The following is a 27,413-nucleotide window of genomic DNA, read 5'->3' as shown; positions in this document are numbered from 1 at the left end:
CCGTAATCCGCGTCATCCGAAGCAGCCCGAAGGTGGCATAGCAATCGAATTAATGATTAATTAGGCAACACCTACCTTTGTACTTAGTCTAACTAAGTCTTTTTTTATTAATTTCTTTTTTATAGCACCAATCCCTTTGGTTTAATATATTTTTTTCCATTTTCTTATCATTAATAAGATGGGAAAATTATTAATCAGTCCCTATGGTTTTTCAAATTTATAGGATAAGTACTTGTGGTTTCAATTTTATAAAAATGTGAATGTGGTTTGTTAACCTTTTCTTAAATTACTTTGTTTTATTTATGTAATATTTTAGTGTACAACCTAGTTGGCAAAAAATATAAAGAAGTAGAAACTATAGAGATATATATATTTTTTACAAGAATAAAATAACAAGGAGTGATTATCTAAAATTGCAAACTACGGGAGCAATTTAGAAAAAAAGAATGTGGGCCAGGGACGTATTTTAAGATATATTCGTATAATAATAGTTTATCGGCTGACAAGGTGAGCGCATTAGTGTCAACGGACGCGAATCGCTTTTCCAATACAGCGAACTCGGGATATGAGCAGTATATTTCTCTTTCTCTTTCTCTTTCTCTTTCTCTCTCCCTCTCTACTACTGTTTATTAGTTTTCTCTCCCTCCAATCACCGGCTCTCTTTCCTCTTCGTCAAATAATAGAGGGAAGGGTAGGGGAAAGACGGCACTTTTGCCTAGATTTTTTCGGTTTTGGTCGCAGAGCAATCGAAGGATCTTGTAGATTGGTGCGGGCCACTTTGGTTCCTTGTCTTCTCGGAGCTGTTTGAGGACCATTTGATCGAATTTGGAATTGTTGGAGTTGGTAAGCGGTTCTTGATTCATTGTTTCGGTACCTTCGCTTCTGGGGTCTTCTGAGATCGCGATTTAATCATTGTAGAGTTATGATCTTTTGCGGTGGCTGAGAAAAGTCTTGTTTTTCGTTCTTTCTTTCTTTGTCAATTTTGGATCATGTTTGTGCTTGATTATATGTTATTATATCGATGTTTATTGTTTAGCCTATTCTGGGTTTAGGCTATGCAGTGATTGTAGTTCTGCTGAGGGGTGACGCTGGTGAGGTTGGGGTTTTGCTGTTTGTTTTGTGATGTCAGATGAAAAGATTTGATCTTGACCAAAATTTCTCTCTTTTTCCGTTGCCTAAATGTTGCTATTTGACAAATTGAGTTCTATTCTCATGCATAATAATGAACCTTGATTGATTAGTTAAATTAAATATTTTCTGAATAGCTTCTGTTATAATACTGCTTGGCTCTGGAATGAAATCTGGATTGCTGCGCTTGGCTGAGTTGAATTGGAGGAGATCATCTAATGTCTCTGAGCTAATTAGGATGTTTTTTATGCAATTTATTGCACAATGTTTTCCTACATTAGATGATAATATCATTCGGTTCTTACTAACTCCTCCTTTCTCTTTCTCCCTAAACCTTCTTTTTGTCAAAAATCAGGGTCAATGAAATGGATAAGTCTATGGACAATAGAAATCCATCAGGTAGACTAGTAAATAAAATAGTTGTGGGTTTTCATATCGGGAATGAACTTCCTTCCATCTGAAATTGAGCTTTATATATGATTTTGTTTATAGACCCGTCAAGTATTCCGTCTGTGAAGACTCATGAGAAGGTTGGAAGCAGCGCACGGGGAATTACATCAGGACTACTTCTTCATTATGGATCCAGTGATGCTAGCCTTTTCTCAACCTCATTACCAGTTCTTCCACATGAGAAATGTATATAAGTTATCTTCTTTGAGTTTCTTTTTTTTTGACAAAATTCTTGAGTTTCTAATATTTGATAATTATTGCCAGCAGCTGTTTGATTAGGTTTGTGCCTTCTTTCTTTCTTTTATCCAGTAAAGTTTGCAGATTCAGAAAATGGTACTCTGTCAATGGATGATACTTCCTCCAAATTTAAAAATTTTAACGATGATATGGATGGAAAGGATATTATGGATTATCTTGATCTCCAACAGATTGGAGATTTGTTGCCTGATGATGATGAACTCCTAGCTGGGGTAATTGATAACCTTAACCATATTGAATTGCCAAGTCAAGTGGAGGACCTGGAAGAGTATGATGTTTTTGGCAATGGAGGAGGCATGGAGTTGGATTCAGATCCTACAGAAAGCATCATTGCTGGTATGGCAAGGGTGGGCATAAATGATGGCTACACGGGAAATGTGATTAATCAATACAGCCTCTCAAATGGTGTAGGAACTGTTGCTGGGGAACATCCATATGGGGAGCATCCTTCTAGAACATTATTTGTTAGAAATATCAATAGTAATGTTGAAGATGCAGAATTGCGTTCTCTATTTGAGGTAATTAGTTTTATATGTAGCTTTCATGTCAGATTGCCTTTAACTTCTTGCAGCGTGACTGCACACCAATTTTTCTTTTTTTCTAATCAAGCTAGAATCCAACTAATTCAGTTTTCAGGTGTCTTGAAAATGATTTGCAGAATCAATTTACATTCTTAGTTCAGCAGTTGTGAAACTCTATTCTTGCTGTTATAGTAGTCCGTCTCCGTCATGTATCTTTCTATCTGAATTTTAAGATGAATTATTGTGCATTACTACGCGTAAAATGATCTTAAGGCTTTTCTTAGTTTAGTTCTTCTATTTTTATAGTTTTTATGTGACAAATAGCATGATATTTGTTTCTTTTTACCAGCAATATGGGGACATCCGGACTCTATACACTGCAACCAAACACAGAGGATTTGTCATGATATCTTACTATGATATTCGAGATGCTCGAAATGCTATGCGTTTATTACAGAATCGGCCTTTAAGGAGGAGGAAACTTGATATTCATTTTTCAATCCCGAAGGTCTCTTGCAAGATATGTCTCATTGATTTGGCATTTCTGATATTCGGTATATCTTTGTTAATTATTGTTTCAACTTCTTTCCAGGAAAATCCATCAGACAAAGATATGAACCAAGGAACTCTTGTGATTTTTAATTTGGATTCGTCAGTCTCTAATGATGAGCTTCGTAAAATTTTTGGGGCTTATGGGGAAGTAAAGGAGGTCAGAAGCTGTCCCTTAAAATTTTCTACCTTCTATTGCTAGTAAAGGAGGGTGTCACTTGGTGTGACAATAGGTCCTGAAAACAATCTCCTCAAAAGTGAGGGTAAGGTTCCGTACATTCCCTTCCCCCACACCTCGCTTAGGTGGGAGCCTCGTGCACGGGATGCCTTTTTTGTTTTTTTTTTACTGCTAGTTAGCTTTATAGACTGGAAACATTTAATTGATTCATTTACTAAATCTGTGGGATTTCATTCTTCTTGAATACAGATTAGAGAGACACCACACAAACGACACCATAAATTTATTGAGTTCTATGATGTTAGAGCAGCAGAAGCTGCTCTTAGATCATTGAACAAGAGTGACATAGCTGGAAAAAAGATCAAGTTGGAACCTAGCCGTCCTGGTGGTGCTAGGAGAAAGTATGTATATGGTTACTTATTCATTTTATTTCTATGTTATTGCAATAAGATTTTACATTGTTTGATAACATATATACTATATCTACAGTTTGTTTTATTGTTCCAGAATTTTCATTTGTATCTAAGAACTTTCCTGTCTGTAACAATCTGTATAAACATTGGGTGGCTTGCTATAATTACAATCTTGACATGCATGCAAAGAGCCATATAGGATATTCTACTTCTGAGATAATGACTCATTTTCATTCAATTTCTGTTGATGGATGCTTGAACTTTCATTGTTTCCAAGTAAGTTGAGTTCATTATCTACTCTTTTGTATATTCAAGAGTGAAGGAGGATATTCTTCTTTAGAGAAACTGTGAACTTCTGTGTTTCTTATATTGTCTTTTCAATCGGTATCTCAATAATGTAAGTTATGACATTCTAGTATCAATATACTGCGCCATTTTGGTTGAAAGAAAGCAATGCCCAATGATCTTGTACATGCCCTCTTGAAATTTAAGTTTGTTAATTTTACTTTCTTTAACAAGTTAGTTTTTATTGTCAATGTGGCATTTGTGGATCGTTGCTCAATATACACATGAATTGCTGTTAAGTATTTAGCTTTTGACACTTTCTTCCCCCAATTGCCTATTGCTGTCATCTAAAGTATGACATCATCAAATTATTTGTTGGAGCACTTGTTAGGTCTCTCGGTTCTAACTGACATTAGGAATCAATTAGGTGGAAAACCGTGGAATGAATGGAGTATAGTACTCTCAAGGACCAGTTGTTCTGAGAGAAGTGATCTTATAAGCATCTATCACAACTTATGACCAACAACAGTGAAAACTTTCTTTCACAAGTTAGATATACTGCATGAGGAAAAATCAAGAGAATGATTCTCGAACTATTGAACTGATCTGGTGAAATAGATTTATGACTGTACTTTGATTTATTCTGCTGCATCAACTTTTTCATCTGAATATCGAATTATCAACCGGAGTAACTTGTTAACACCTAAAGAGTCATTTTCTATCAGCATAAGTCTGTCTGACCTCTAATTTATAACCTTTTCTCGAACAAACAAAAAATTGGAGAATGCTTATGTGATGTAGGCATAATATTGTTATCATGAGTGCATGACTATGATGCAAAATGGTTGGCAAGTTTGTTATCTTCTAGAAGAATAATATCTTGCTGAAGATATTATTGTGAAAAGAGTGATATCTTGTTTTAAGTGTCACCTTGCCTACCTTGGATGATGTTTATTTGCAACTAGTGGCATCACATGCTAAAACAGGGGATAAACATTTTTAGTCATGATGTCCTCTTCCCAAGTTGTTTTGCATAGCCTATCTTATAGTATTTGTCAATAGGGTGTCAATGAGCCGGGCTTGAGCGGGCTGAGGTTAGCTCACTCGGCTCGAAATTGGGAAATGTCTAACTGGCTCGAGCTTGGGATCAAGAAGAGCTAACTAATGTGGGCTCAAGCTCGGCTCACCCAAGTGTCGAGTTGGCTCGATTTTCAAAAGAAAATTATAATATGTACCTTAGTACTTTCTAAGAGGTGGGTAGATATAAAAATTATTCTTTCTCTTAGTTTCTCGATGTGAGACTAAATTTGATCTAACTAATTAGACAAAGTAATTATTTTACATTGTAAAACCTAGGATTCAAACCCAAATCATATTATTTGACAATGAAGCACATAACCAACTATACTACAACAGATTACTGCATATTTTAAAATAGAAAATATGTATTATATGATATTAAAAATATATATATCAAGCTAATTATAGCTGAGCTCGAGCGAGTTGAGTCTAGCTATTTCGAGCCAAAAAATTGAGCTCGGTTCGGTTTGTTTAGAGCTTAAGCTGCACTTACTAGCGTTTTGAGTCAGCGAGCTATTTTGAGAGCCCTATTTGTCGATGATAAATTGATAATATCCATATGTTGTACAGATGCAAACCTTAATGGAGAACATTGCCAAATTTCATTTGCATTGTAAGTTGCTGGACTGAATTATTCATGTTCACAATATCTGGAGGTTGTCTAATCTTCTGGACCAATGTTTGAAAGGATAATGAGCGCTCCCTTCCTATAAATTTAAGATAACATAAAATCAATTCGTATTTTTATTATTTTGTCGTAATATAAATGGCAAAGATCTTCAACTAGGTTATACAAATAAGTAGTTGTAGTTTTGTATGAGAAGATAGATTCCTTTTGGAATTTTTTATTCTTTCAAATACAAAACAGACTTGTCTTTAAAATGAATATTTTTTTTTACTTTGTAAATTCAGCTTGATGCAGCAACTGACTCATGAGTTGGAACTAGACGATGCAAGAGTTTATAGACATCCTGTTGGTTCACCTATTACTGCCTCTCCTCCAGGTATACATCTTTTTCATTTTTCTAGTTCCTAAGAAATAGCCATTGATTCCCATCTTATCTTGCTTGGAGCTGACAGCATATTTGTGTAGCAAATGTGCCACATACTGATCTGAGGAGACTGCCTCTTTTAATGACAGGGACATGGGCTCAATATAGCAGTCCAACTGATAACAGTCCATTGTTTGGAATGTCTCCAAGTGGGGTAGCGATAAGTCCTATTGCTAATAATCATTTTTCTAAATTAAGTTCAGTACCGCCCCTGATGTCAAACTCTGTGAAGATTGCACCAATTGGAAGGGATCCAAATAGGATTAACAATTCTGACCAAGTATTCTCTCCTAGCAATTCATTACTGCATAATGAAATTCAGCAGTCTCGTTCTTTTCCAGGGCATAATAGTGAAATTATGAGCTCGAGTCCTGGAAGTCGATCTTCTTTTGGTCCATCAACTTCGAATACGTCCGGCATTGGAATGTTGACTGGACACCAGTTTTTATGGGGTAGTCCCAAAAATCATCCAGAGCATTCCCAAAGTTCTGCTTGGCAGTCACCACCTATGGGGCATTCATTGTCATCCAATGGCCACGCTCCAAGCCAGGCTTTTCTCTATGGAAGTCGTCAAACCACCATCTTTGGTTCATCAGACCATCACCATCACCATCATGTGGGATCTGCTCCTTCTGGTATTCCTTTTGAGAATCACTTTGGCTATTTTCCCGAGTCATCAGAGGCATTTATGAGTCAGGTCAAGTTTGGAGGTATGGGTGCCAATCAAAATGGACGGGGCCTCATGATGAACTTAGGTGCTTGTGCAAATATGAGTCCTGCAGTTGCTCTCAGTGGGAGCTTGCCGGACAGTGGCTCACCAAATTTTAGAACAATGCCATCACAGAGATTGGGTAACACGTTCTTGGGGAAGGCTCCATATCAGGGACCGAGTTCCATTGGTTTTGACAGTTTGCTTGAGCGTGGCCGAAGTCAGCGCATCGACAATAGTGGGAGTCAAGCAGATAGCAAGAAACAGTATCAGCTTAACTTGGAGAAGATTGTCAGTGGGGAGGATACTCGGACAACTTTGATGATAAAGAACATCCCAAATAAGTATTTCTCATAATATTGTTACTAAATAATCTTATTTTGGTAAGGTTAGACTATTACTTAATCTACGCTTTCCAGGTATACATCAAACATGCTTTTAGCAGCCCTAGATGAAAACCATGAGGGAACTTATGATTTCTTTTACTTGCCTATTGATTTTAAGGTAATTCCATTTAATTCTAAACTTTATTTCATTTGTCATTTTTCTGTTACACTTAATAATTATTTTGAGATCTGCAGAATAAATGCAACGTTGGTTATGCGTTCATAAACATGGTATCCCCTGCACACATCATCTCCTTTTACGAGGTGCTTTTCCCGTACTGAGTATTGCTTTTCTTTTGGCTTTGCTATAGAAATTTCATTTATATTCCAGTTAAGAAACAGATTCATGTCACATTAACAAAAAATCTGAAGTAAATGTCAGCTATTTTATGTTCTACTTAAGCCCATATGTTGAGATTCAAAGAAAATAACCTATTAGAGAGTTTTTCTGAGCCTTGTAATACATGCACAGGCATTTAATGGGAAGAAATGGGAGAAGTTTAATAGTGAGAAAGTAGCGTCATTGGCATACGCCCGAATCCAGGGCACAGCTGCACTTATTTCACACTTCCAGAACTCAAGCTTGATGAATGAAGACAAGCGATGCCGTCCTATTCTCTTCCACTCTAAGGGGGTTGAGGCTGGCAATGAGGTGAATGAGTTAGTTGAAACTTTAATTACAAATTATTTACTGCAAGAAAGGCTGGCAATGGGGTGACCTATTTTTCTCTTTCTTCCTTGGTATCAATATTCCTGTCATGCTCTTTTCCCTAGGTCCATTGTATCAAACCAAGTGCATGCAGTTGATATTCTGTAATCTCTTTTGAGATTGTGTATGGTAGATATCGCAATGACTACAGCATATGCATATCCCAGTATTTAGAACTGATAGTGAATTTAATTTGTTATCTAGAAAAGGCATGAGTATCTTTTGAAATAATCTGTTTCTCTCTCTGTAGACACATACCAAGTTAATACACAGATGTAGAAAAATGTAGCACTAACTTCCAATATTAAATTGTTCTACTGTAGAAGCTTTTTGTTGGTGTGCAGATCAAATATAGAGTAACATTACTTTTCATTTTGCATAACATTTCTTCTATGAGAACAGTATTATATAAAGCAGAATAATGTTTGACACTTTTCCTGTATATAACTCTAAACCTCTATTTCTTATTTGATTTATGATTACGATCACAAATATTAAATTGTTCTCCTTTTTTTCTGCCCATTTAATCCATGATGAGTGAACAACCTTCTGTGTGTATATAAAAGATTTGATGCCCTTTCCATTACGTAGGATCTGTTTCGATCTCTAGACATGTATTTATGCATCTTGATATTCTAGACACCTGGTTGGTGTAAGATGCTCTTATGGATTAAGGACACATTAACAGAGGGAGTCCTCAGTGAGTCGGTCCCATCAGCATCATAACTTGATTAGCTTCTAATCTTCTTTCATTGATAGACAAATCTAACTTTATTCTTGCTAATACTTTGGTTTCTTCTGTTGGATAACTTATATTAACAATCTCTTTATAGGAACCATTTCCGTTGAATGGCATAAACATCCGTGTGCGCCAGCAAGATGGTACCATCATAGGAGGGTATTCATCTGAAAGTTCAACAAACGGCTTCCCATCGGAGAAACTGGAAGCAAGCAACTTACCTGAAAGTGGCTTGGACGGGAAGTAAATAATCTCAGATACCGGGTCATCTTTAGGTGAATATTCAATCGGTATTCAAGTGTACAAAGTGTAAATCTGAGGAAACCGTGCTATTGCAATTGTAAGATAACGTGCATCTAATTCTAAATCGACTGATGCACGAGGCGTAAATGGGAACTGTAAAGGGTAGCTAAGGTTTATTAGTGCTCCACATTTTGTACAGATTGAAGATATTAGAGGTGGTGTAAAGAACAAAAGTAAGATGTATAGTGTCATATTTCCCATTTCTTGTTGATTTTTGGGTTTTGCTGGAGTCCTAATATATTATTAGCTGTAATGGGAATACATTTTATTAGTTTGTGCAGTTGGAATCCACTTGTTTCGAGATAACTTGTGGAATTGCAGTGATTTAATCCTTTTTTTCTTATTGTTTTTTAAGAGATCTTATTGTTTGTTTTGCGTGTAAACCTCTAAATCTTTTTATTTACATTTGTTCGTTCTAAATTTCACATTTGTATGTATTATTTCTCAATCAAAAAATTAATATTTGTATATATAGTTTTTCAAAAGCTATGACTTTTTTTGTGGATATATTTTATTTATTGAATTTTTCCTATTTTGTTTTGAGAGAACTGGGTACTTTAACAATTACTCTCAGTTAGAACGATGTATTCATACATTATGAATTCCTTTAGCTATCTGACCATAATCTTATTGGCCTTTTACCACATAAGTTCAAATTTTAGTATTTTAGCATATGAAAAGACAGAACCTTCTGTAATGAATATATGTAAACAAGAGAAAGAGTATTTATATTTTTTATAATTTAATTGATAAAATTTTAATACTTAGGTCGCTTTTTTCGGGGGAGGGCAACTCAGGATTAGGCATGATAAGGTGGCCTTAGGTATGATATGGGTGGCATGGGCTAGGCCTTAGCTTGACTCGGCTTGTATATCCACCTGTGGCTCAGAATGATATGGGCGGCAAGGGTTAGGCCTTAGCCAGACGGCGGCTTGCTACATCCACCTGCCGTTTACCCTCTATTGCTGAATCTGAATACTGTTCATTAATTCTCACACAGCAGTTAAAGTAACATTATTTATGCATCTTCTCAAGAGCCTTCGTGCTGTTATCTTCCACCAGCTACTCTAACATGTGATAATTAGTGTTGTTTTCATGTTGTGCAATCCTGTGTCTAAGTTCCAGTCAAAATATATAGCTTTGGATTATCACTTCGTTCATGGAAAGGTTGCCTCTTGTCATTTACGTGCTTGCTTTGTTCATTTCGAGTTCCAAATTATAGATTTAGTACTGAAATGTCTCCCGTCTTAAGTATGCAATCTTGAGGTCTAAGCCCAATGCTATTCTTAATTCCCATGATTAGCTTGCAGGGTGAGGAACAGAGAGTATATATATATATATATATATATATATATATATATGTATATATTATATCAGCCTTTCTCTAGCCACTATGGTGTGAAATAGTGTAAGATTGTCGCCTGGAAAAAAATTATGTATTTGAACATTAACTTTATATAAGCTTTGAGCCTAAAATTTTGTGAGTTTCAATAATGGATTAACAGTAGAATTTAAAGAGCTCAAAGAGTATTTAATATTATATATTCACTAATTTAAATTTATAAAGTGAGGTGAATAAAAACTGGTTTTAAAGTGAGTTAGTACTATATTAACTATTTATGAAATATTGGTAAGATAGTGAGGACTGAGTTATTACTGTATTAACTATTTATGAAATACTAGTAAGATATATAAAGTATCAAGTTTTACTTGGGATTTGAGGCCTAATAGGTATCCATTTCTGTTAAAATCTATACAAATCATTCCATATGTGTGCCATTTAGTATCTGCACGAGTCAAATTATTAATTAACTCTTTATTTAATTAAATAAGAAAATTAATACCTTTACGTAAATTCAATTCCCATATTAATTTTGGAGTTGATATTTAGTACATTTACTATGAGGCATTATATATTAAGCTTGTTGTGCTTGTTTCTTGAGAGAGGATTAGTCTAGTTGTCTAACTTAAGTAACGAAGGGCTAACCTCTTTGTCTATTATATAATTCACCTACATACTTATAATCTACTAATAAAAAAATAAATAAAATTTAGATTAAGCCTCTCATCTTCTGCCAAGGACATGATTCTTTGTTGTAAAGTTTTAGAGCAATAATTCAATACAAACCAACTATTTATTAAAAAGAATTATTTAAGGAATTTTATAAATTATACTCTATATTTTACCTATTTTGATTCATTTTCCGTCTTTACAAATTTTGTAACTTGATTCCTCATTTTTTTTTTCTATAATTTGTATTTAACACTCTAATATTATTTTAACTAACTAACATTAAATAAATTACTAAAATACCTTTAGTGCCCCCTCTGCTCCTCTCTACCACTCCATCATCTTCATTCATCTTCTCCCAATCAACGCATCCCGATGCCACCATTGCCACCACCTTTCCTTGCCTTCCCCTTCTTCTTCTTCTTCTTCTTCTTCTTCTTCTTCTTCTTCTTCTTCTTCTTCTTCCTCTCTTCAGCTGGTTGTCGGAGAAGATAAAGCAAGCTGAGCATTTCAACCGATTTTGATTTGATGATCAAAATCTCCCACTTGAGCACGATGAGGCACTGAGGATGATGAGGAAGATGAGAGGATAAATAAGACAAGGATAATTCAAATATTCTATAAATTATTTAATATACTGTTCGAGTTAACCCGAGGTGTTAAATAAAAAAATATAGGAAAAAAATAGGGTCAAGTTACAAAATTCTTTAAAATGATGTGTAAGTTACAGAATAAATAAAATATAGAGTGTGATTTATAAAATTTTCTTTATTTAATAATAAATTAAGGGGTATAACAAACAATTTATAAATGTGAGCTAACTAACCAGTTAGTAACATAGAATTTAAGCATTTTCTTAGTGCTTATCCTTATAATCTCTCTTTCTTAAATAGCAGGTCATGTGGAAAAAATTATACCTGAGTATTAGTACGAATATCATGGACCTCCATAACAGTGAGAGCTATGTGGAGTTCGTGCAAGCCCAAATGCTCATCCAAAATTATGTCCTCTCTTGATCAATCTCCTCAACTCCTAAGTGCAATTTGGGGCTCAATATTGCCGATCACATCTATGGGCTTGCCCACCCCCACACACAAGAAGGACCCAATGCTCCATCGCCTCTTGCGCCTTCTAATAAGCAATGGAACCTTCGGTGCAAAAATTGATGGCATCTACCACCTGACGCCTTTCTCGCGTCTCCTTCTCACCAAGGGCTTGAACATCCGCACATTTGTGCTCGGGTTGGATGTCAAGGTTGTTGATTCATAGCATTATATAAGTATGTAGTTTAAGACTATTCGCTCGTCTTCTTGCGATATAGTGAATGACCAAAAGGCAATTTGTAACATATAAATCAAGAACTCGAGCATCCATGCTGCATCTAATGAGGCCATGGCAGGATTAGCGAAGCAGGTAGTGAAGAGCATGATCTTGGAGCATTGGGAGGTGTTTCGGGGGTTGAAGTCATAGTGGATGTGGGAGGAGGGAACAGGGCAGCAGTGAAGTTGAGCACTGAAGCCTTCCTAGATGTGAATGCATCGTCTTGGACCTTCCTATTGTCATTCCTACTCCGCTATGTGAGAGTTTCGATGTTGTTGGATGCAGCACATTTGATTATATTCCACTAGCCAATGTACTTCTCCTCAACGTAAATGAATCTTGACAATCTCGACAATTTAGACTGAATGACCTCTCTATTTTTGTTTTCCAATGAGTGAATGGATAGAATGATCTCTACAATCCTCAACTCTTGTCGATCCTTAGGTTACCCTAAAGGGATAATATATCCTTAAGATTATTAATCCCTTATTTTAGTTTTAGTCTTCAAAGGATAACTATATAAATTTAGACTATTATCCTCGAAAAAAATTCTAATAATACTAATTTTTATTTTGGTTATCTCAAACTTAAATTATAGGCTTAATTACACTTCATCGCCTATACTTTGATCATGAGTCACTTTGTCCCTTTGTACTATAAAAGCGTACAAATACCCTCCTAGATTTTTAAAATGATACAACCCCTTAGACATCATTAACAGAATCCTAAAATTACCTTTCTATCCTTTTAGTTGGAGAAAAATATTAAGGTTTATTAGCTGAAAATATAAAATTACCTATCTACACTTACCTATCACCAATTGGACTACGCTACCTCACACGGTTGCACCACACCCAATGCCATCAACATTGCCCACATTGTTGGTTGAGAGAAGAGAGAACGAGAGAAACTTATCTTCTTCCTTTAAACTCTTCCTTTTCAAGGATGCTAAGGTACTCAAGCACTAGAGAAGACACATAATGCCAAATATCAGAAGAGATCGAGTAGATTAGAGAGTTTGTAAGGTTTGCCCACTTAAAATTTCTGATTTTATAAGGTATAGACTTTCCTAGAGGTATATTATAATATTAATTTTTTAGTTTTCATCCTAAATTTGGGGTTTTTCTAGGGCTTAATGAGATAGTGAATATAATGAGTTTATTGGTGGTCCCTCTAATCTATATGTGGTTTGCACTTCATAAGCACATTAAGTCTATTTGTTTGCATAAACATTGAGTTTGTTTGTCAGCATATAGATACATTATAATATATATTTCATTATAAATACAAGTTACAGATAGATTCAAGGAGTATAATAATAGTGAACTTAGTCAAATGAGTCAAGTAGAGAAATGTCTATTAGTACTATTAAAGAAAATTGTAGACATAACAAATTATCTGACCATATGCCAATGCTTACTAGTACTGTTAAAGAAAATAAAAATATTATAAATCAATTATCTGACCATATGCCAATACCTAACCATAAAGAGTATGATTTTGTTATATCTATATGTTCATATGGAGATAAAGATGAAAGTGTTAGTACTAAAAAATATAATGACAACAACGAGGGTAGTGATATTTATTTTGAAATTGATAGAGGTGAATTTTCTCATCCACGAGCTAATACTAATAAAAGTGATGATTGTAGTGATGAGCTAAATGAATTTAATTATCCAAAATTTAATCATGACAAGAAGCATATGACTAAACATGTGTTAAAGCTTGGGATGATATTTTTTAATGCATACTCATTTAGAGACTTATTGAAAGAGTTTCATATTAAAGAAGGATATGAATTCAAATACATTAGAAATAAATCTTCTACAATCACTATTGAATATAAGAAGGGATGTGCGGATGCATAGTTTTCTATTGACTCGCACAAAATTCTTTCCAAATTAAGAATATCAAAGGACCACATAAATGTGAAAGAGTTTATAGTAATAAGACAGCTAATTCTACTTGGTTGGCGAAAAAGTATATAGACTATTTAGTTGATAATCCTTATTGAAAAGTAAATTCAATAAAAAAAATAATTAGAAGAGATTGTATACTTAATGCATCAAGGATGCAAGTGTATAGAGCTAAAAGAAAAACTATTGATGAACTAGAAGGTGACCATAAGCAGTAATACACTAGATTATAGGACTATTATGAGGTTATTAGAAGACAGTATTCAGGGAGTACAGCTATGTTGCATGTAGATAGGCCAACTATGAGTACTACACCAAGATTCCAAAGGTTTTTTTATTATGTATGTTTCGCAAGCTAAATAGTTCTTTGAATGTTGTAGACCTATAATCGGATTGGATACATGTCATCTAAAAGGATTCTTTGGAGGCTAACTAATACATACTGTTAGAAGAGATGAAAAATAATCAAATGTATCCATTGGTAGCTACTATTGTAATAGCAGAGTGCAAAAATATTTGAACTTAATTTTTTGAGATTTTAATCTCAGTCATTAGGAGGCCTGAAGACAAAGGATGGACATTTATTTCAAATTGCCAGAAGGTATAATTTAATTATATATTTATCTATATATTTATTTCAGATATGCATATTAATTGCGTGACTAACTATTGCAATGTTGTTGTATGCTAGGACCTTGTTCAAACTTTTGAGTTGTTAATGCCGAATGTGGAGCATAAATTTTGTATTAGATATATATGTGCCAATTTTAGTAAATTATTTAAGAGAAAGGAATATGAAGATTTCATATGGGCTGCTTATACATTGCAAGATTTTGAGGCTGCAATTGAAAGATTAAAGGAATTGAACAAAGAAGCTCATGATTGGTTTTCAGTTGCCAACTCTTTAGCGCCTTATATTGAAGTTAAAAGCACTAATAAGATTGGCGATTTATTTTTTAACTAAACCATTGGATATATCAGCGTTATATATCAATTTGACGCAATTACTTTCATAGTAATGCAAGGATTTTAACTAAAGAGTTAGCATAGATTAAATGTTAATAAGTTTAGCACTTTAATTATAATGTTAATAAGTTTAGCATACGTATATTCCATGGCAGCCCCTTGTTTTATCCCAGTAACAAGTAGGGGTGGCAAAATTTAACTCGGCCCGATAATCCGACACAATAACCCAGCTCTTAATCGGATTTGGGTTTAATATAATCAGGTTAGGGTCGTAAATGGGTCAACACGCCTAACTTGTTAAATAAATGGATCATGTTCGGATTTACACAATTGGCCCGTTTGACCCGTTTAAGTATACGGATCGGGTCAACCCACCAACCTATATATATATATATATATATATATATATATATATATATATATATAAAACCCTAACCTAACCCTTTCTCTCAAATCTCAATCTCTCCACTTCCTCTTCTCCAGTCGCCTCAGCATTTCGAACGAAAAAAAAAAAATTTGCCCCGTCTCTCTCCAGCGCCGCCACACTTATCGCCTCCCTTGCCTGCCCCCTCCCATGTCTCCATCTCCGCTTACCGTCGCGTCTCCACTCCCTGTCTCAGCCTGCCGTCCTCGCTCCCCTTCTTCTCCTATTGCTACCACGACTGTCTACCGCGGTGCCTCCTTCCTTCTCTCTGCTTGCCATGATGCCTCCGTCCCCGTCTCCGTCTGCCATCACCTCTCCGTCTTCGATTGTACCGACCGCCTCTAACCTCTCCCGCCTCGTCTTCCTCAGTAGATTCGGAGCTCGTCGCCATAGGAGCCAGCTCCTAGAGCCTTGCCTCTACGCTTTGCCAACTCCGACAATGCCTCCCCTGCCAGAAGCTGCTGAGCAAATTTGAATTTAGTTTTACTAAATATTCTCCTAATATTGTAAATCTAATCGATTTGTGTAAATGTGTAATATTTTTGTTAAATGGGTATTGTGTTAAATGGATGTAAACTAATTAAATGGGTTGTATAAATGGGTTAAACATGTTGTATAGATAGGTTAATCGGGTTGTGTCTGATTAAACGGATTGTATAAAAAATATAATTTATTAATTAAACAGGTCGTGTCGTGTTATCCGTTTAATAAACGGGTCATGTCCGTGTTTAGAAAAATTGACCCATTTATTAAATAGGTCATGTTCGTATTAGTACTTTAATCCGATCCGAACACGGCTAACACGACCTGATTGTCGCTCTTAGTAACAGTCATGCAGTAAAGTTTGTCTCTGTCAGTATTGAACATATATGTCAATGTCTTTTTGACTGGTCTAAGTAGTTTGGAACCAAATTAACCACGCAAGTCAAAAGTTCGGTAACATAGTAGCATCTCGTCATACATAAGATCATCAGCATGCCATTGATTGGAAACAAATAGTTTCATAGACTGCCAATTTCAGTACCAGGATTCCAGGAGATTCCTACAGCTACGAGAGCTGCAGTCTGTGAATAAAGAAAGATGTTAGTAGTGGGTAAACGGCATAGACTTGAAGTAATTATACGTTGATGGCTTTAATTAGCTTTTATGAAGATACTTTAACTACTAGACTCTGTCATATATACCGTGTAATCGAACATCAAAAAAGGGAAGATATTGGAAATGTGCGAGAGATCGCATGAAGGCGATATGTATAAATAACATGACGGGAAGGATATGCATCGCGATTTAGTTGTATATTTTGCACGTATGTGGGCAACGACTACAACTGTATTTTGGGACCATTTCTGCAAGTGTAAGTATAGCACTTGTACATGCTGTCCTAAAGGCTTGAACTCAGTCTCAAACTTTGCTAGATCAACTTAAGCCCATTTCATTCAAACATTCATATAAAATTATTGCTAGATGCAAACTTTATATTAAAAAGTTTGACCATGCTTGTAGCTATTGAGTATTTAAAAGTAAGAAATGAGTGTAAACCAAATGAAGCCTTACTGAATGTTTATCTTTTATATTCAATAGAGGAAGGAGATGTATTTCGGAAAGAGAAACGTGCATATATAACTCCTTCTTAATGACTTTCTAATCCTTAAACCCAAAAGTAAAGAGTATACTGAAATTAAAATTAGGATTTGCTTAAATAGTTTGTGTATGCAAGTACAGAACAGTAATCATACCCAAACAAAACAAATCTTCTTTTGTTTAATTAAGTTTTTCCATCTTTAATAGAAGGGCCAAAGTTTGTCTGTTTGTTTGTTCTCATCCTTATCAGAGATAGAGTCAAGAGAGATAAAGATCTAGAGTTAGAGCATGCAGACGTATGTAGACTTGACATTTGGACGTTGATCCTTTTGTTTACAATTTCATATGCTATGCAAACTTATCCAACCAAATATACAACAAGTTTTGGACGCTAAATATTCACATCGAAGTTAGATATGAATTCTGAATAGATCTGGTCAAACATTGTTACGGTGCTTAATGTCAACGATGATGAGAGTATGATAGATAGGCTTCATTATGTACCCATGTCCCATGTGCATGCTTTAATTTCGAAGACGCAACTTTATTAGCAGTACTTCTTGGAAGCCTTGGATACCTCTAAATCCACCAAATATTGAGGATGACTGCTATCTCAAATTTGTCTATGACAAAGACTCGTAAATACCGAATCTATGACTTGTGAATGGCTCCATTTTAACTCATTCACATGTATTTCAAACATAAATACTTAACCTCATTTGGTTCACACCAAGTCACAATTGTTAGCCATCCATTACGAGGGATGTGAAAGAATTAATTATCCCCAAAGAAATATAGTCTGATGTAATAAAAGTAGTGACAATCTCTTGGCCCTTTAGCCATTTACTTATGGTGATGAACAATATTGGTCTCAGCCACAGGAAAGAGGACAAGTTATAAATATTATCAAACTAATTCCCATCATCGATCTTCTCGTGTACTAATTATCCTCTTGCGTATAAGCAGTAGCTAGCCTCAAGAACTTTCTCTGGATGAAGATGTCATATTCCACCCTTTCATTGCTGTACTCTCTCCTACCAAATCTTCTTTGAAGTTTCCTCTACTTTTCCTCATTCTAGTCTTCTCCTGTTCCAACTTCTCTTCTTCATTACGTACGTAGGTTTAATTGATCTCCTTGTTCTTTTGTCAAACATACAGATAGATAGGTACTTGTTTGCAGAAGACAAAAGGAATGGTCTACGAGATCATGGCTTATTTATATAGATATTGATCTCTTTTCTCTTTTGTCTAGTCTATGCGTTTCAAAATTACGTCGGCTTTCACTTACTGGTCCAATAAATCAGCCAAGCTAGCCAGGAAGACGTGCAGAAGATTTAATGGAGGGGTACGTACTTGATTAAGACGTCTAGTGTTAAAAGAGAGTACGTTCACACATCTCCCAATAACGTTAGATTAGGGTTCTTTGCTACAAGAAGGATGGAAATTAATTTCTATCAAGTTGTTCCTTGTGGTGCATGTACCAACGAACGAGTAATAGACAGCATGCAACTTGTCTTCATCCTAGCGATTAATAAATGTACAAAATGGAATCCAATTCTACCTAGAGCTTAACAACTAATTGCACCATAGATTAATCATCTATATCATACTTTTTCTATGAAACTTTTGGCCTGTTAGGCCCCAGTCTTAATTAGTATAATTGATAGGTGGTCATACTAAATAGTAAGGGGTTATAAGTTCAAATTGAATGTAGCGTGTTTAGAGATATTATAATAGATAATGAATTCAGCTACCTGGAGCTTGAATGAATTCTCAACGCCCTGGATGACTGACAGACTACATGCGATAATCTTGTTGAAAGATTGCTTGTAAACTATTTTGGAACATTTCTATTTGAATATCCAAATCAACCTCTTTTTTTCTCCAATTAAATATTATCGAAAACATACCGAGAGTAACCATAGTCTCGAGTTAAACAAAATTTGATCTGTGTGCTATTATAATGTTCTTCGAGTTATCTTGACAAAATATTTTAATTCTTTATTTGATACTGTTGGAAGAGTTTAAATCATGACCCAAGGTCAAATAAAATTTTCTCATTTCTTTTATATCTTACGGCATCTCTGAGTAATACCGTGTTCTTTTCTTAATACGTGACATAAAATAATATAGAAGATTAAGCATCTAAGTCATCTCCTACGTGAATTAATTAAGTTCTTTAGATAATTGCGGCGGGGAAAGAGGTCTCACTCTCAGATTCATCCAGATGACTGACTACTTGATGACCAGATCCACCAATTGGATTGTGCTCCCATTTTCCAACCGTACAACGTGCGCAACTACAAGTTTAATCCCATCATCTCTCTCGACTAAATTATCACATTAGGGTTGTTGGGAAATTGGTCAACTCGGAGTGATAGAATTGGCCCTCATGAACCACCATCCACTGTCAAGCTTTTTCGTTTATTATTTTTCTTGCTTAATGTCAATTGAGTATCGTATACGTACGTATCTGTAGTTAACTATTATTTACATCGCTATGATTAGACCTACGCCTAATTTTAGTCTTATTATATATTTTTTTTAACTTAAGCACTTAAACTCCTCACGAGGATGCAGTGAATATTTGGTTTTGAAATAAAAAAATTTAGCTATAGCGGAGTAAACTATAATTTCCTCATATTTTCTATGGCTTGCTAGTTTATTGAGGTTAACACACATGCTCACGGTTAATTGCATAAAATTGTAGAAAAATATTAATAAGTGAGTAGTGCTAACTTAGCGATTACTAAATCTAAACCAACTGGCAAGGTAAAGATCTCTAGATGCAAGCTCTAGCCTAATGGATGGCTCCAAAGAACCATAGATGAAGTAAAAGAGAGCTACCTCATCCCCATGAACTACTAGAGGTCAGGGAGAACTCAAGGAGTTGATTGATGCCTCTGGCAATTCATTCAACCTTGTTTGATTTGAGATTAAGTCTCGAACTCGATTAGTTAATCTTATTTATTAATTTTAATTTATTTAAGAGTAAATTTAATTAGATATAAAAAAGATTAAAAAAATATTTAATTGCTGAACTAGTTTAGCGGTCGTTGAACTAATTCGGCGAGAGTCTTTAGATTCAAAGCAAACAAGGTCTTCAGTAACTAAGGGATGCATTCACCCATATTCAGCTTGCTAGGGGCAAAATTCAGTAGGTCATTGTCCTTCATCCGCTTTTCTTATAAATATTAATTTTAGTAAAAAGACCTAAATGCAATTATTTAGAATAAATTTTTATGAAAATCTTATAGTCTTGTGATTTTCTTAAATCAATATTCTCACCTTCACATTATGAAAGTTAAAAGTCTTCTCTAAACTGATAATATATGATTACAAAAAATTTAATAGTTTTAAGGAAATATCACCTTAGAACTAGGTGGTCGCACTAATGAACCAGTTAACCGACCACCAAATTGGTTTAATTTTAGGGTTAATTACGTCTACACCCTCTATTAGCTATACTTGATTTTTACGGGACCCCCTAAATTATTTTAGGTTATAATATCCCTTATAAACTTTAGAGAAATTTTAATTTCACCCTTCTATTAGTGTGTCATGAGAAAATTTGGGCGAGTCAAGTTACATAGTAATCATATCAAACATAATTAACTCTAAAATAACCTAGATGCCCTCTTTATGTATTTCAATCATATTAATAAAGATTTAAGTATGACTTTACTTTTTGACTCTTTAATTAAATTAAGATAATTAATTTTTCTTATAATTTTTAATCCTCCAAAAGCCAACCCCCACCTTCCCCTCCCCACCTCACCTTCGGCAGCATTAGCGACTGCATGTGTAGATCTCGAGGGGCAAGGATGAGGGCAGAGGTGGCAGAGCCAGGCTCGGCTCCTCACGACTCCTGTTGATCCTCCCCACTCCTAGTGAAAATCAGCCAACTTAACGGTTGAATCAGTATCTCTTGAACTCAATCGATTTTTGGCGAACACATCTCTTATTTTTTAAAAATTATCTAAATTATCTGTAATTTTAAATTATCCTATTCTTTATCTTAAGGTACTTTAATCCTAAAATTTTGAAAATATTGAGTTAGTAGTATATTTATGTGTTTTACAACTTTGTGATTATTAATTTATCAACGGATTGACTTCTATAGTTCTATCTAATTTTATGTTTCTTGCTAATAAATTGTATTTATGCACCGAAAATACTTAGCTAACATATTTTTGTGTTACCATTCATAAATTGGTTAATATGTTGTTAACTACGATATACAAAGCCATAAGTTTTAACTGTTGATTTGTTAAATATAAAGGCTAGTTAAAAATGGCTAGGTATCTTTCTATTAAAAAAAAAAATAGTGATATGATTGGATGAACCACCGGTTAATTGAACAAATAATCCAATGAGCTGATGTTTAACTGGGTCAACATCTAGTATGTCTGATTCTAATTACTATCCTTACAAGTACCTGCTTCTAGAAACGTACTAAACAATACTCACTACCAAACAAATGTTCAATAAAGTATGTCTACATGTATTATATGTATGTATGTGTATGATCCTGACTGGCGTTCTTCCCCACTTCTCTCAAAAAGTAAATAAAAAATAAAATTTTTGTCTCAGGGTATTAATTAAAGCCACAGGATTGTAGTTAGAGGAACAATGATCGATTAAAATTGAATAGGAGTAGAAAATGATATAATTTGATACCGTTTCCTAACTCTTGTTTGACTACAGGTGGTCAAAGCTAAAGTCGGTCACCTGGCCAATTTGATTAATGATCAGTTTAATTTGGTATCAAGTGTGGAGATTTTATTTGAATTAAAAAAAAAATCCTCTCTTTTATTTTCCTCATATTTTCCCACTTCTTTACTTCTGTTTAATTATTTTTATATATGGTTTGAAAAAGAAAAAAAAAAACCCATCTCTTCTTTCTTTCTTTAGCATTTTGAATCACCCAATGTAAGACTAGATTAACATCATAGTAAAGTGTGATTAAGTATCATATAAGAGAGCTTAATCTCATATAAGAGAATGTAAAAATTGAAAGAATTTAGGCCCCTATCTAACAGCTTAAGGCTTTTGTTTGAGTTAATTTTCAAGATTTTTTTAATGGATTTGATTGGAGTGAATATTATCTCAACAAGATTAGGGTAGTATTTAGTATTTAAACCCTTTGTTATTTACATAATTCTTTTATTAGCGAACCACTTCCGAGAAGTGGATACAATTTACATATGTAAAGTTTTATATTTTCAAGCAAATTATGAGTTCGATAGAATTTGAATCTATGACCTCTGATTCTGATGCTACGCTAATTTACTAATTAATCTAAAAACTTTAGATATTAAAAAATAATAATTTTTATATTTTATATTCTAATATTTATTTCTTTCTTTTTTATCCTTCTCTCTGCGGATGGACTATTCATAAGGTATACAAATTAGAGGGTCAAACGCACTGATTTGCAACATTTAAGATCTATAACATCTCAATCATTATGTTGGGCAAAATGCGTTGTGTAATTTCCCTTACAAACTCTGTGACTTATAGTAATGCAAGTTCTAAAAATACTGACAGCGTCTGAAATAATCTCCATTCCAACCAAACTCCAAAACACCTTGAGAGTTTTTGACTATTTTAAGTCACTCGCCAAATATTAGTACTTGAAAAAATTAGTTCCAAAGTAAGATGCTTTTAATAAATATGAATGCCATATAAAATAATTTATACGGGTATACAAAAAAACACTGCCTGATTATTAATTTGTTACTATCAGATAACATAGTTTAAGTCAAATTAGTTAGTTAACTTTATTTTATTATTTTAAATAAATTGGATAACATATATATGAATTGTGGATTCGATTCGTTAGGGATTTTTTACTCCTATAAATGGGAGAGGAAATATGTTGATAATCATCATGGAATGAATTTGAGTTTAGCTAAGATAATATTTTCCTCCTTACCTTTTATTATAACCGTTAGATCTTCTTTATTTTTTTAGGAGTAATCATAACCATAGAAGCATTCCGATCTTCCAAACCCTAGCCATCTTCCTCTACCAACGGCCACCTTACTTTACAGCATCTAGTACCCTCAACGATCACCGCAACATCAAATATGTAGGATCCTAACTCTAGAGGCCATCTCCATTTAAATTTTCATAATTATTTTATTATTAGATCGGTCCAGATATGATTAGTAACATAAATTTATTTAATATAAATCACTTTCTCTTTCTCTAAAAGATATATATAAGCAAAAAAATAAATGTATAGAAATTACTGAATGAGTGAGCAGTGCAAGTGTGCTTACATATGTTCATATGCTCATATGGCGTAGAAGTCACCTGCACGGTAAGTTTAAAACAATATTTGATGAATATAGTAGAATGTTCAAATACTCACTATTGGACCCGATCCAATCCAACCCAATCCAAACCTACCCAATGCAGCATATCTCACTGGCTTCTACGCACACGCACAGCAGCAACAGCACAACCGCCAGATACGTACGAAAAAGGAATAATTTAACTGATCCCCATTGGATCCTCGTAATCCGTTTACGCCCGGTCAAAAGCCCCAGAAACAAACCCACCCCCCCTCCCCGTCGGCCAATCTAAACGCCGCTCCACGTGGGGGGCCTACCCGCCAACTGTGGGCCCCGCGCCACCTGTCGTGCCCCCTCACGGTCCCGTCACCTCCCTCTGCTCGAGATCAGAAAGGGGTCCGAGTCAAAGCTGTTGACGAGTTCTCCAACGTGGTATGCGCCTGCCCAATCGGAGGCGCTGGATTCGTTGAATTAGTCCCTTTCAACTTGACTCTCTCTCTCTCTCTCTCTCTCTCTCTCTCTCTCTCTCTCTCTCTCTCTGAGAGATCGCATCTATTCTCGATAGAGTAGAGAGGAGAAATAGAATAATTTATCTAGACTTTGACAATTCTTTACCCTGCACGATAAGATTAACAAGTAATTCTGGGGAAGGGTTGGATTTATTCCGTTCCTGGCTCACGCCCAAATAAGAGTTGACCCGACGAGAGCTCGCCAAAATTCTCGATCAGGTCGTCACAAAATTAGTACTCTTACGGGTTAGCCATCGGGATCCCACCAACCGTCCCCACTGACGCAGCGTCTGATGTCACTCCATCCAAGTCGTCGATACTCTTTTTAATGCCCATCCCATCCCACCGGTAAAAGACTTCAAATTTCTTTCTCCTCTCTCTCTCCCTCTCTTGATTAATACTCCGTTCCTCTCGTCCCGATAGAGTCTTGGTCGATTTATGGAAAAAGGTAGTTTTGATTCTGGAGGTGGGCTCACGTTCGACTCTTCGAACTCGCTTGGGTTCTTGGCGAGAAAGCCTTTGTTATTCAAATCCAGTGATTTTGGCGGTCTCAAGCGTAGATCTGTCATGGATTCCGTCGAGATGGACTTCTTCTCCGATGACAAGAAGAAGAGTAATACTGGTATTCGTGTCGACGAGCCCGATACCGATCTCAAGGTCCCTAGTTTAAGTATCAAGAAGGAAGACCTCACCATCAATGTTAGTAGTAGGAGTCCAATTTATTTCCTATGCAAATTATCTAATTTTCTCTTCTTTTCAATCGATTTAAGATGATTGAATTTGATCGATTCTTGATTTGTTTTGCAGACTGGCCTGCAGCTCCTGACTGCCAACACAAGGAGCGACCAGTCGACGGTGGACGACGGCGTGTCGCCTGACGATAATAACAAACAAGGCAAGACTGAGGTAATTGGATTTGGAGTTTATCTCTAGTTGTTTTTTTTTTCTTTTTCATAAGATTGCGTTTATGGACTAAATCGGTTTGTGGCGATTCAGCTGACGGCGTTGCAGGCTGAGCTCGGCCGGATGAATGAAGAGAACCAGAGGCTGAGGGGGATGCTGAACCAAGTGACTACAAACTTCAATGCCCTCCAGATGCACTTCGTCACTCTGATGCAGCAGCGGAAACAAAGGAACGGAAACCAACCTGACCATGAGGTAGTAACTAACATCTCTAATTAGATTTTCCTTTTCTTTTGAGTGTTACTCCAATTTACATCAATATAGACATGTATTCTTATTTATAGATCTATATCATGTTTCAGGCTACGGATGATAAGATCACGGACGTCAAGAAGCCCGAGCACATCACGCCGAGGCAATTCATGGACCTCGGTCTCGGTCTCACTGCGGCAGATGCGAACGATGAGCCGTCGAATTCTTCGACAGAAGCCGGCAGCGGGCATCGCTCGTCGCCGACCAACAAGGAGATAGTCTCATTTGATAGGTCTAGCAGAGAAGATAGCCCGATCCTACCTTCCCATGACTGGATTGCTAACAAGATACCCAAGTTAGTGCCTTCCAAGAGTCCAGAGCAACCCCAAGAGGCCACCATGAGGAAAGCTCGTGTGTCAGTTCGAGCAAGATCCGAAGCACCAATGGTATGATGCTAAAACGTCATGCATCACATGCGTCGAACTCTTAATTTATCGTCGGTTGTTACCTAATTATCATAATTAGTTTTGATCTCAAAGTATTAAATTGTCTGACCACATGCAGATCACTGATGGATGTCAATGGAGGAAGTATGGTCAAAAGATGGCGAAAGGAAATCCTTGCCCTCGCGCTTACTACCGATGTACGATGGCAACCGGATGCCCAGTCCGCAAGCAAGTAATGCTCCTCTACTTCTTAAAACTAACCATTATGGTTTTATCGATCTTATATTCATCGAAGAATTCAACTAATTAATCCCTTAATTTGCATCATGAACTTAGGTCCAAAGGTGCGCTGAAGACCGCTCAATCTTGATAACTACCTACGAGGGCACGCACAACCACCCTCTCCCACCAGCGGCCATGGCGATGGCATCAACCACTTCGGCTGCGGCATCGATGCTCCTTTCCGGGTCCATGTCGAGCACCGACGGTCTGATGAACTCCAACTTTTTAACCAGGACAGTTCTTCCCTCCACGTCAAGCATGGCGACGATATCGGCGTCGGCACCTTTTCCTACCGTCACCTTGGATCTCACCAACTCCTCCTCCCTCAACCCACTTCAGTTGCAAAGGCCGCCGGCCCAATTCCAACTCCCATTCTCCGGTGGTGCTCCGGCTTTCGCAGCACCACCGCAGGCGGCGGCGTCCCTACCGCAGATTTTAAGTCAGGCTTTGTACAACCAAACAAAATTCTCCGGCCTTCAGATGTCTTCACATTTGGACGGCGCACAGTTCTCGCACCCAAAGCCACCGTCGGCTGCACAACCCTCTCTAGCTGATATAAGCGCCGCCACCGCAGCGATAACAGCTGATCCCAATTTCACGGCTGCGATAGCAGCTGCAATTACTTCGATCATCAGTGGCACTCATCAAACAAGCAACAACAACAACAACAACAACAATAATAATAGTAGTAGTTCTAACAAAACTACTACCCATGACAACAGCAACTAGCTATTGGGCTTGTTCCGATTTTTTGGCCATCCACAGATGGAAGCTGTTATTATTTTTTTTTTTCCTTGATTTTTTTGTTTCATCATAATTCATTTTTCTTTGTGGAGAAAAGTTTATCATGTTGAATATTATCATATAGGATACATATCTTGCCGAATATGGTAATTTGGGGATATGGGTAAAAGACAAAACTGCATACTTTCTTCTATCTTCTTTAGATGTTGTTTTTAATTTGCCTTGTGTATAAAGACAATATAAACGAAGATGTCCAAAGTATCAGTATTGTTATTCTTCTCTTTCTATTATATATATATATATATATATATATATATATATATTTTGCTCCTTCCCATAGAAATCTCAAACGTTATAGAGCGAGTCAAGGAAAGCTCCCATGCACGTTAACAACGTGAAGACTAGTTTGACACGGAAATGGGTTAGTCATTCGGACTGCATGTTGGGGTCTCAAAAAGGGGCTACGTGTCGATTGGTCATCTTTTGACTTAGAAGCCACCGGTGTGCTGGTGGAGTAGCAGATCCGTTGGTATGGAGATTAGTATATATATTTATGTCCGTTAACTTAGCTACGAATGGGCTACGAAGGAAGATTCGCATTTTGACGCAAGTGGGCGTTGAAATTAATGGAAACGAGGATAGAGTTTTGGAACTGGAGATCACGACGACTTCATTTTTGCCAACTAGAATATATTTACGTGGTCTTCCTTTATTTGGTCCTTTGTGTGGCCTACTATTGAATATTGTAAAGATAATGTTAATAATAATAATAATAATAATAATAATAATGGTTGGCAAATGGCATGACACAAGGGAGGACTGCAACTACTCCAAAGGGGAGTTGATAAGTAACTAGATCATACAACTTGTAGCATCTCCTGCTTGTTTTTTCTATTGTGATATGTTAGTTCACACCCTTAATTTTATTCACATTACTGTTCATACCGTAAGGTTCCCCAGTCTATTTTTTTGACCGGTCAAATATTAAGGATAA

At 35.9% G+C, this 27,413-nt stretch overlaps 2 protein-coding genes across 4 annotated transcripts; both read left to right on the top strand.

Annotated features, from left to right (window-relative positions):
• Window positions 1–603: 603 nt before the first annotated feature.
• Window positions 604–9,021, top strand: LOC140777650 (protein MEI2-like 2). Of its 3 annotated transcripts, none has more exons than XM_073121906.1 (13): window positions 604–843; window positions 1,484–1,527; window positions 1,621–1,764; window positions 1,888–2,354; window positions 2,707–2,865; window positions 2,950–3,066; window positions 3,334–3,485; window positions 5,775–5,866; window positions 6,256–6,967; window positions 7,043–7,127; window positions 7,205–7,273; window positions 7,482–7,661; window positions 8,552–9,021. In XM_073121906.1, the coding sequence occupies exons 2-13, from the start codon at window positions 1,494–1,496 to the stop codon at window positions 8,702–8,704; spliced, it is 2,364 nt and encodes a 787-aa protein (XP_072978007.1). In that variant the 5' UTR covers window positions 604–843; window positions 1,484–1,493; the 3' UTR covers window positions 8,705–9,021. The 3 variants fall into 3 exon arrangements, with proteins under 3 accessions (XP_072978007.1, XP_072978005.1, XP_072978006.1); XM_073121904.1 differs by having other exon boundaries at window positions 6,004–6,967; XM_073121905.1 differs by lacking the exon at window positions 1,484–1,527 and having other exon boundaries at window positions 6,004–6,967; window positions 8,552–8,971.
• Window positions 9,022–24,157: 15,136 nt separating this feature from the next.
• On the top strand, window positions 24,158–26,686 carry LOC140777003 (probable WRKY transcription factor 31). The gene is made up of 6 exons (XM_073120903.1): window positions 24,158–24,491; window positions 24,600–24,698; window positions 24,789–24,950; window positions 25,058–25,393; window positions 25,512–25,625; window positions 25,730–26,686. Exons 1-6 carry the CDS (start codon window positions 24,231–24,233, stop codon window positions 26,402–26,404), a joined length of 1,647 nt encoding a protein of 548 aa, XP_072977004.1. The 5' UTR covers window positions 24,158–24,230; the 3' UTR covers window positions 26,405–26,686.
• Window positions 26,687–27,413: the final 727 nt, after the last annotated feature.

This window comes from Typha angustifolia, chromosome 15, assembly GCF_048772165.1.
Source record: "Typha angustifolia cultivar Huaian chromosome 15, ASM4877216v1, whole genome shotgun sequence".
Lineage (NCBI taxonomy): Eukaryota > Viridiplantae > Streptophyta > Magnoliopsida > Poales > Typhaceae > Typha > Typha angustifolia.
This window is presented reverse-complemented; position numbering and strand designations above follow the sequence as displayed.

What these genes read in the sequence shown, in the direction of transcription:
- LOC140777003 (XM_073120903.1), top strand. Translation starts at nt 24,231, where the DNA reads ATGGAAAAAGGTAGTTTTGATTCTGGAGGTGGGCTCACGTTCGACTCT. An exon ending in AGGAAGACCTCACCATCAAT is followed by an intron (nt 24,492 to 24,599) that starts GTTAGTAGTAGG and finishes TTTGTTTTGCAG; the next exon opens with ACTGGCCTGCAGCTCCTGAC. An exon ending in GATGCCCAGTCCGCAAGCAA is followed by an intron (nt 25,626 to 25,729) that starts GTAATGCTCCTC and finishes TCATGAACTTAG; the next exon opens with GTCCAAAGGTGCGCTGAAGA.
- LOC140777650 (XM_073121904.1), top strand. Translation starts at nt 1,494, where the DNA reads ATGGATAAGTCTATGGACAATAGAAATCCATCAG. An exon ending in CCTGGTGGTGCTAGGAGAAA is followed by an intron (nt 3,486 to 5,774) that starts GTATGTATATGG and finishes TTGTAAATTCAG; the next exon opens with CTTGATGCAGCAACTGACTC. An exon ending in ACTTGCCTATTGATTTTAAG is followed by an intron (nt 7,128 to 7,204) that starts GTAATTCCATTT and finishes TGAGATCTGCAG; the next exon opens with AATAAATGCAACGTTGGTTA.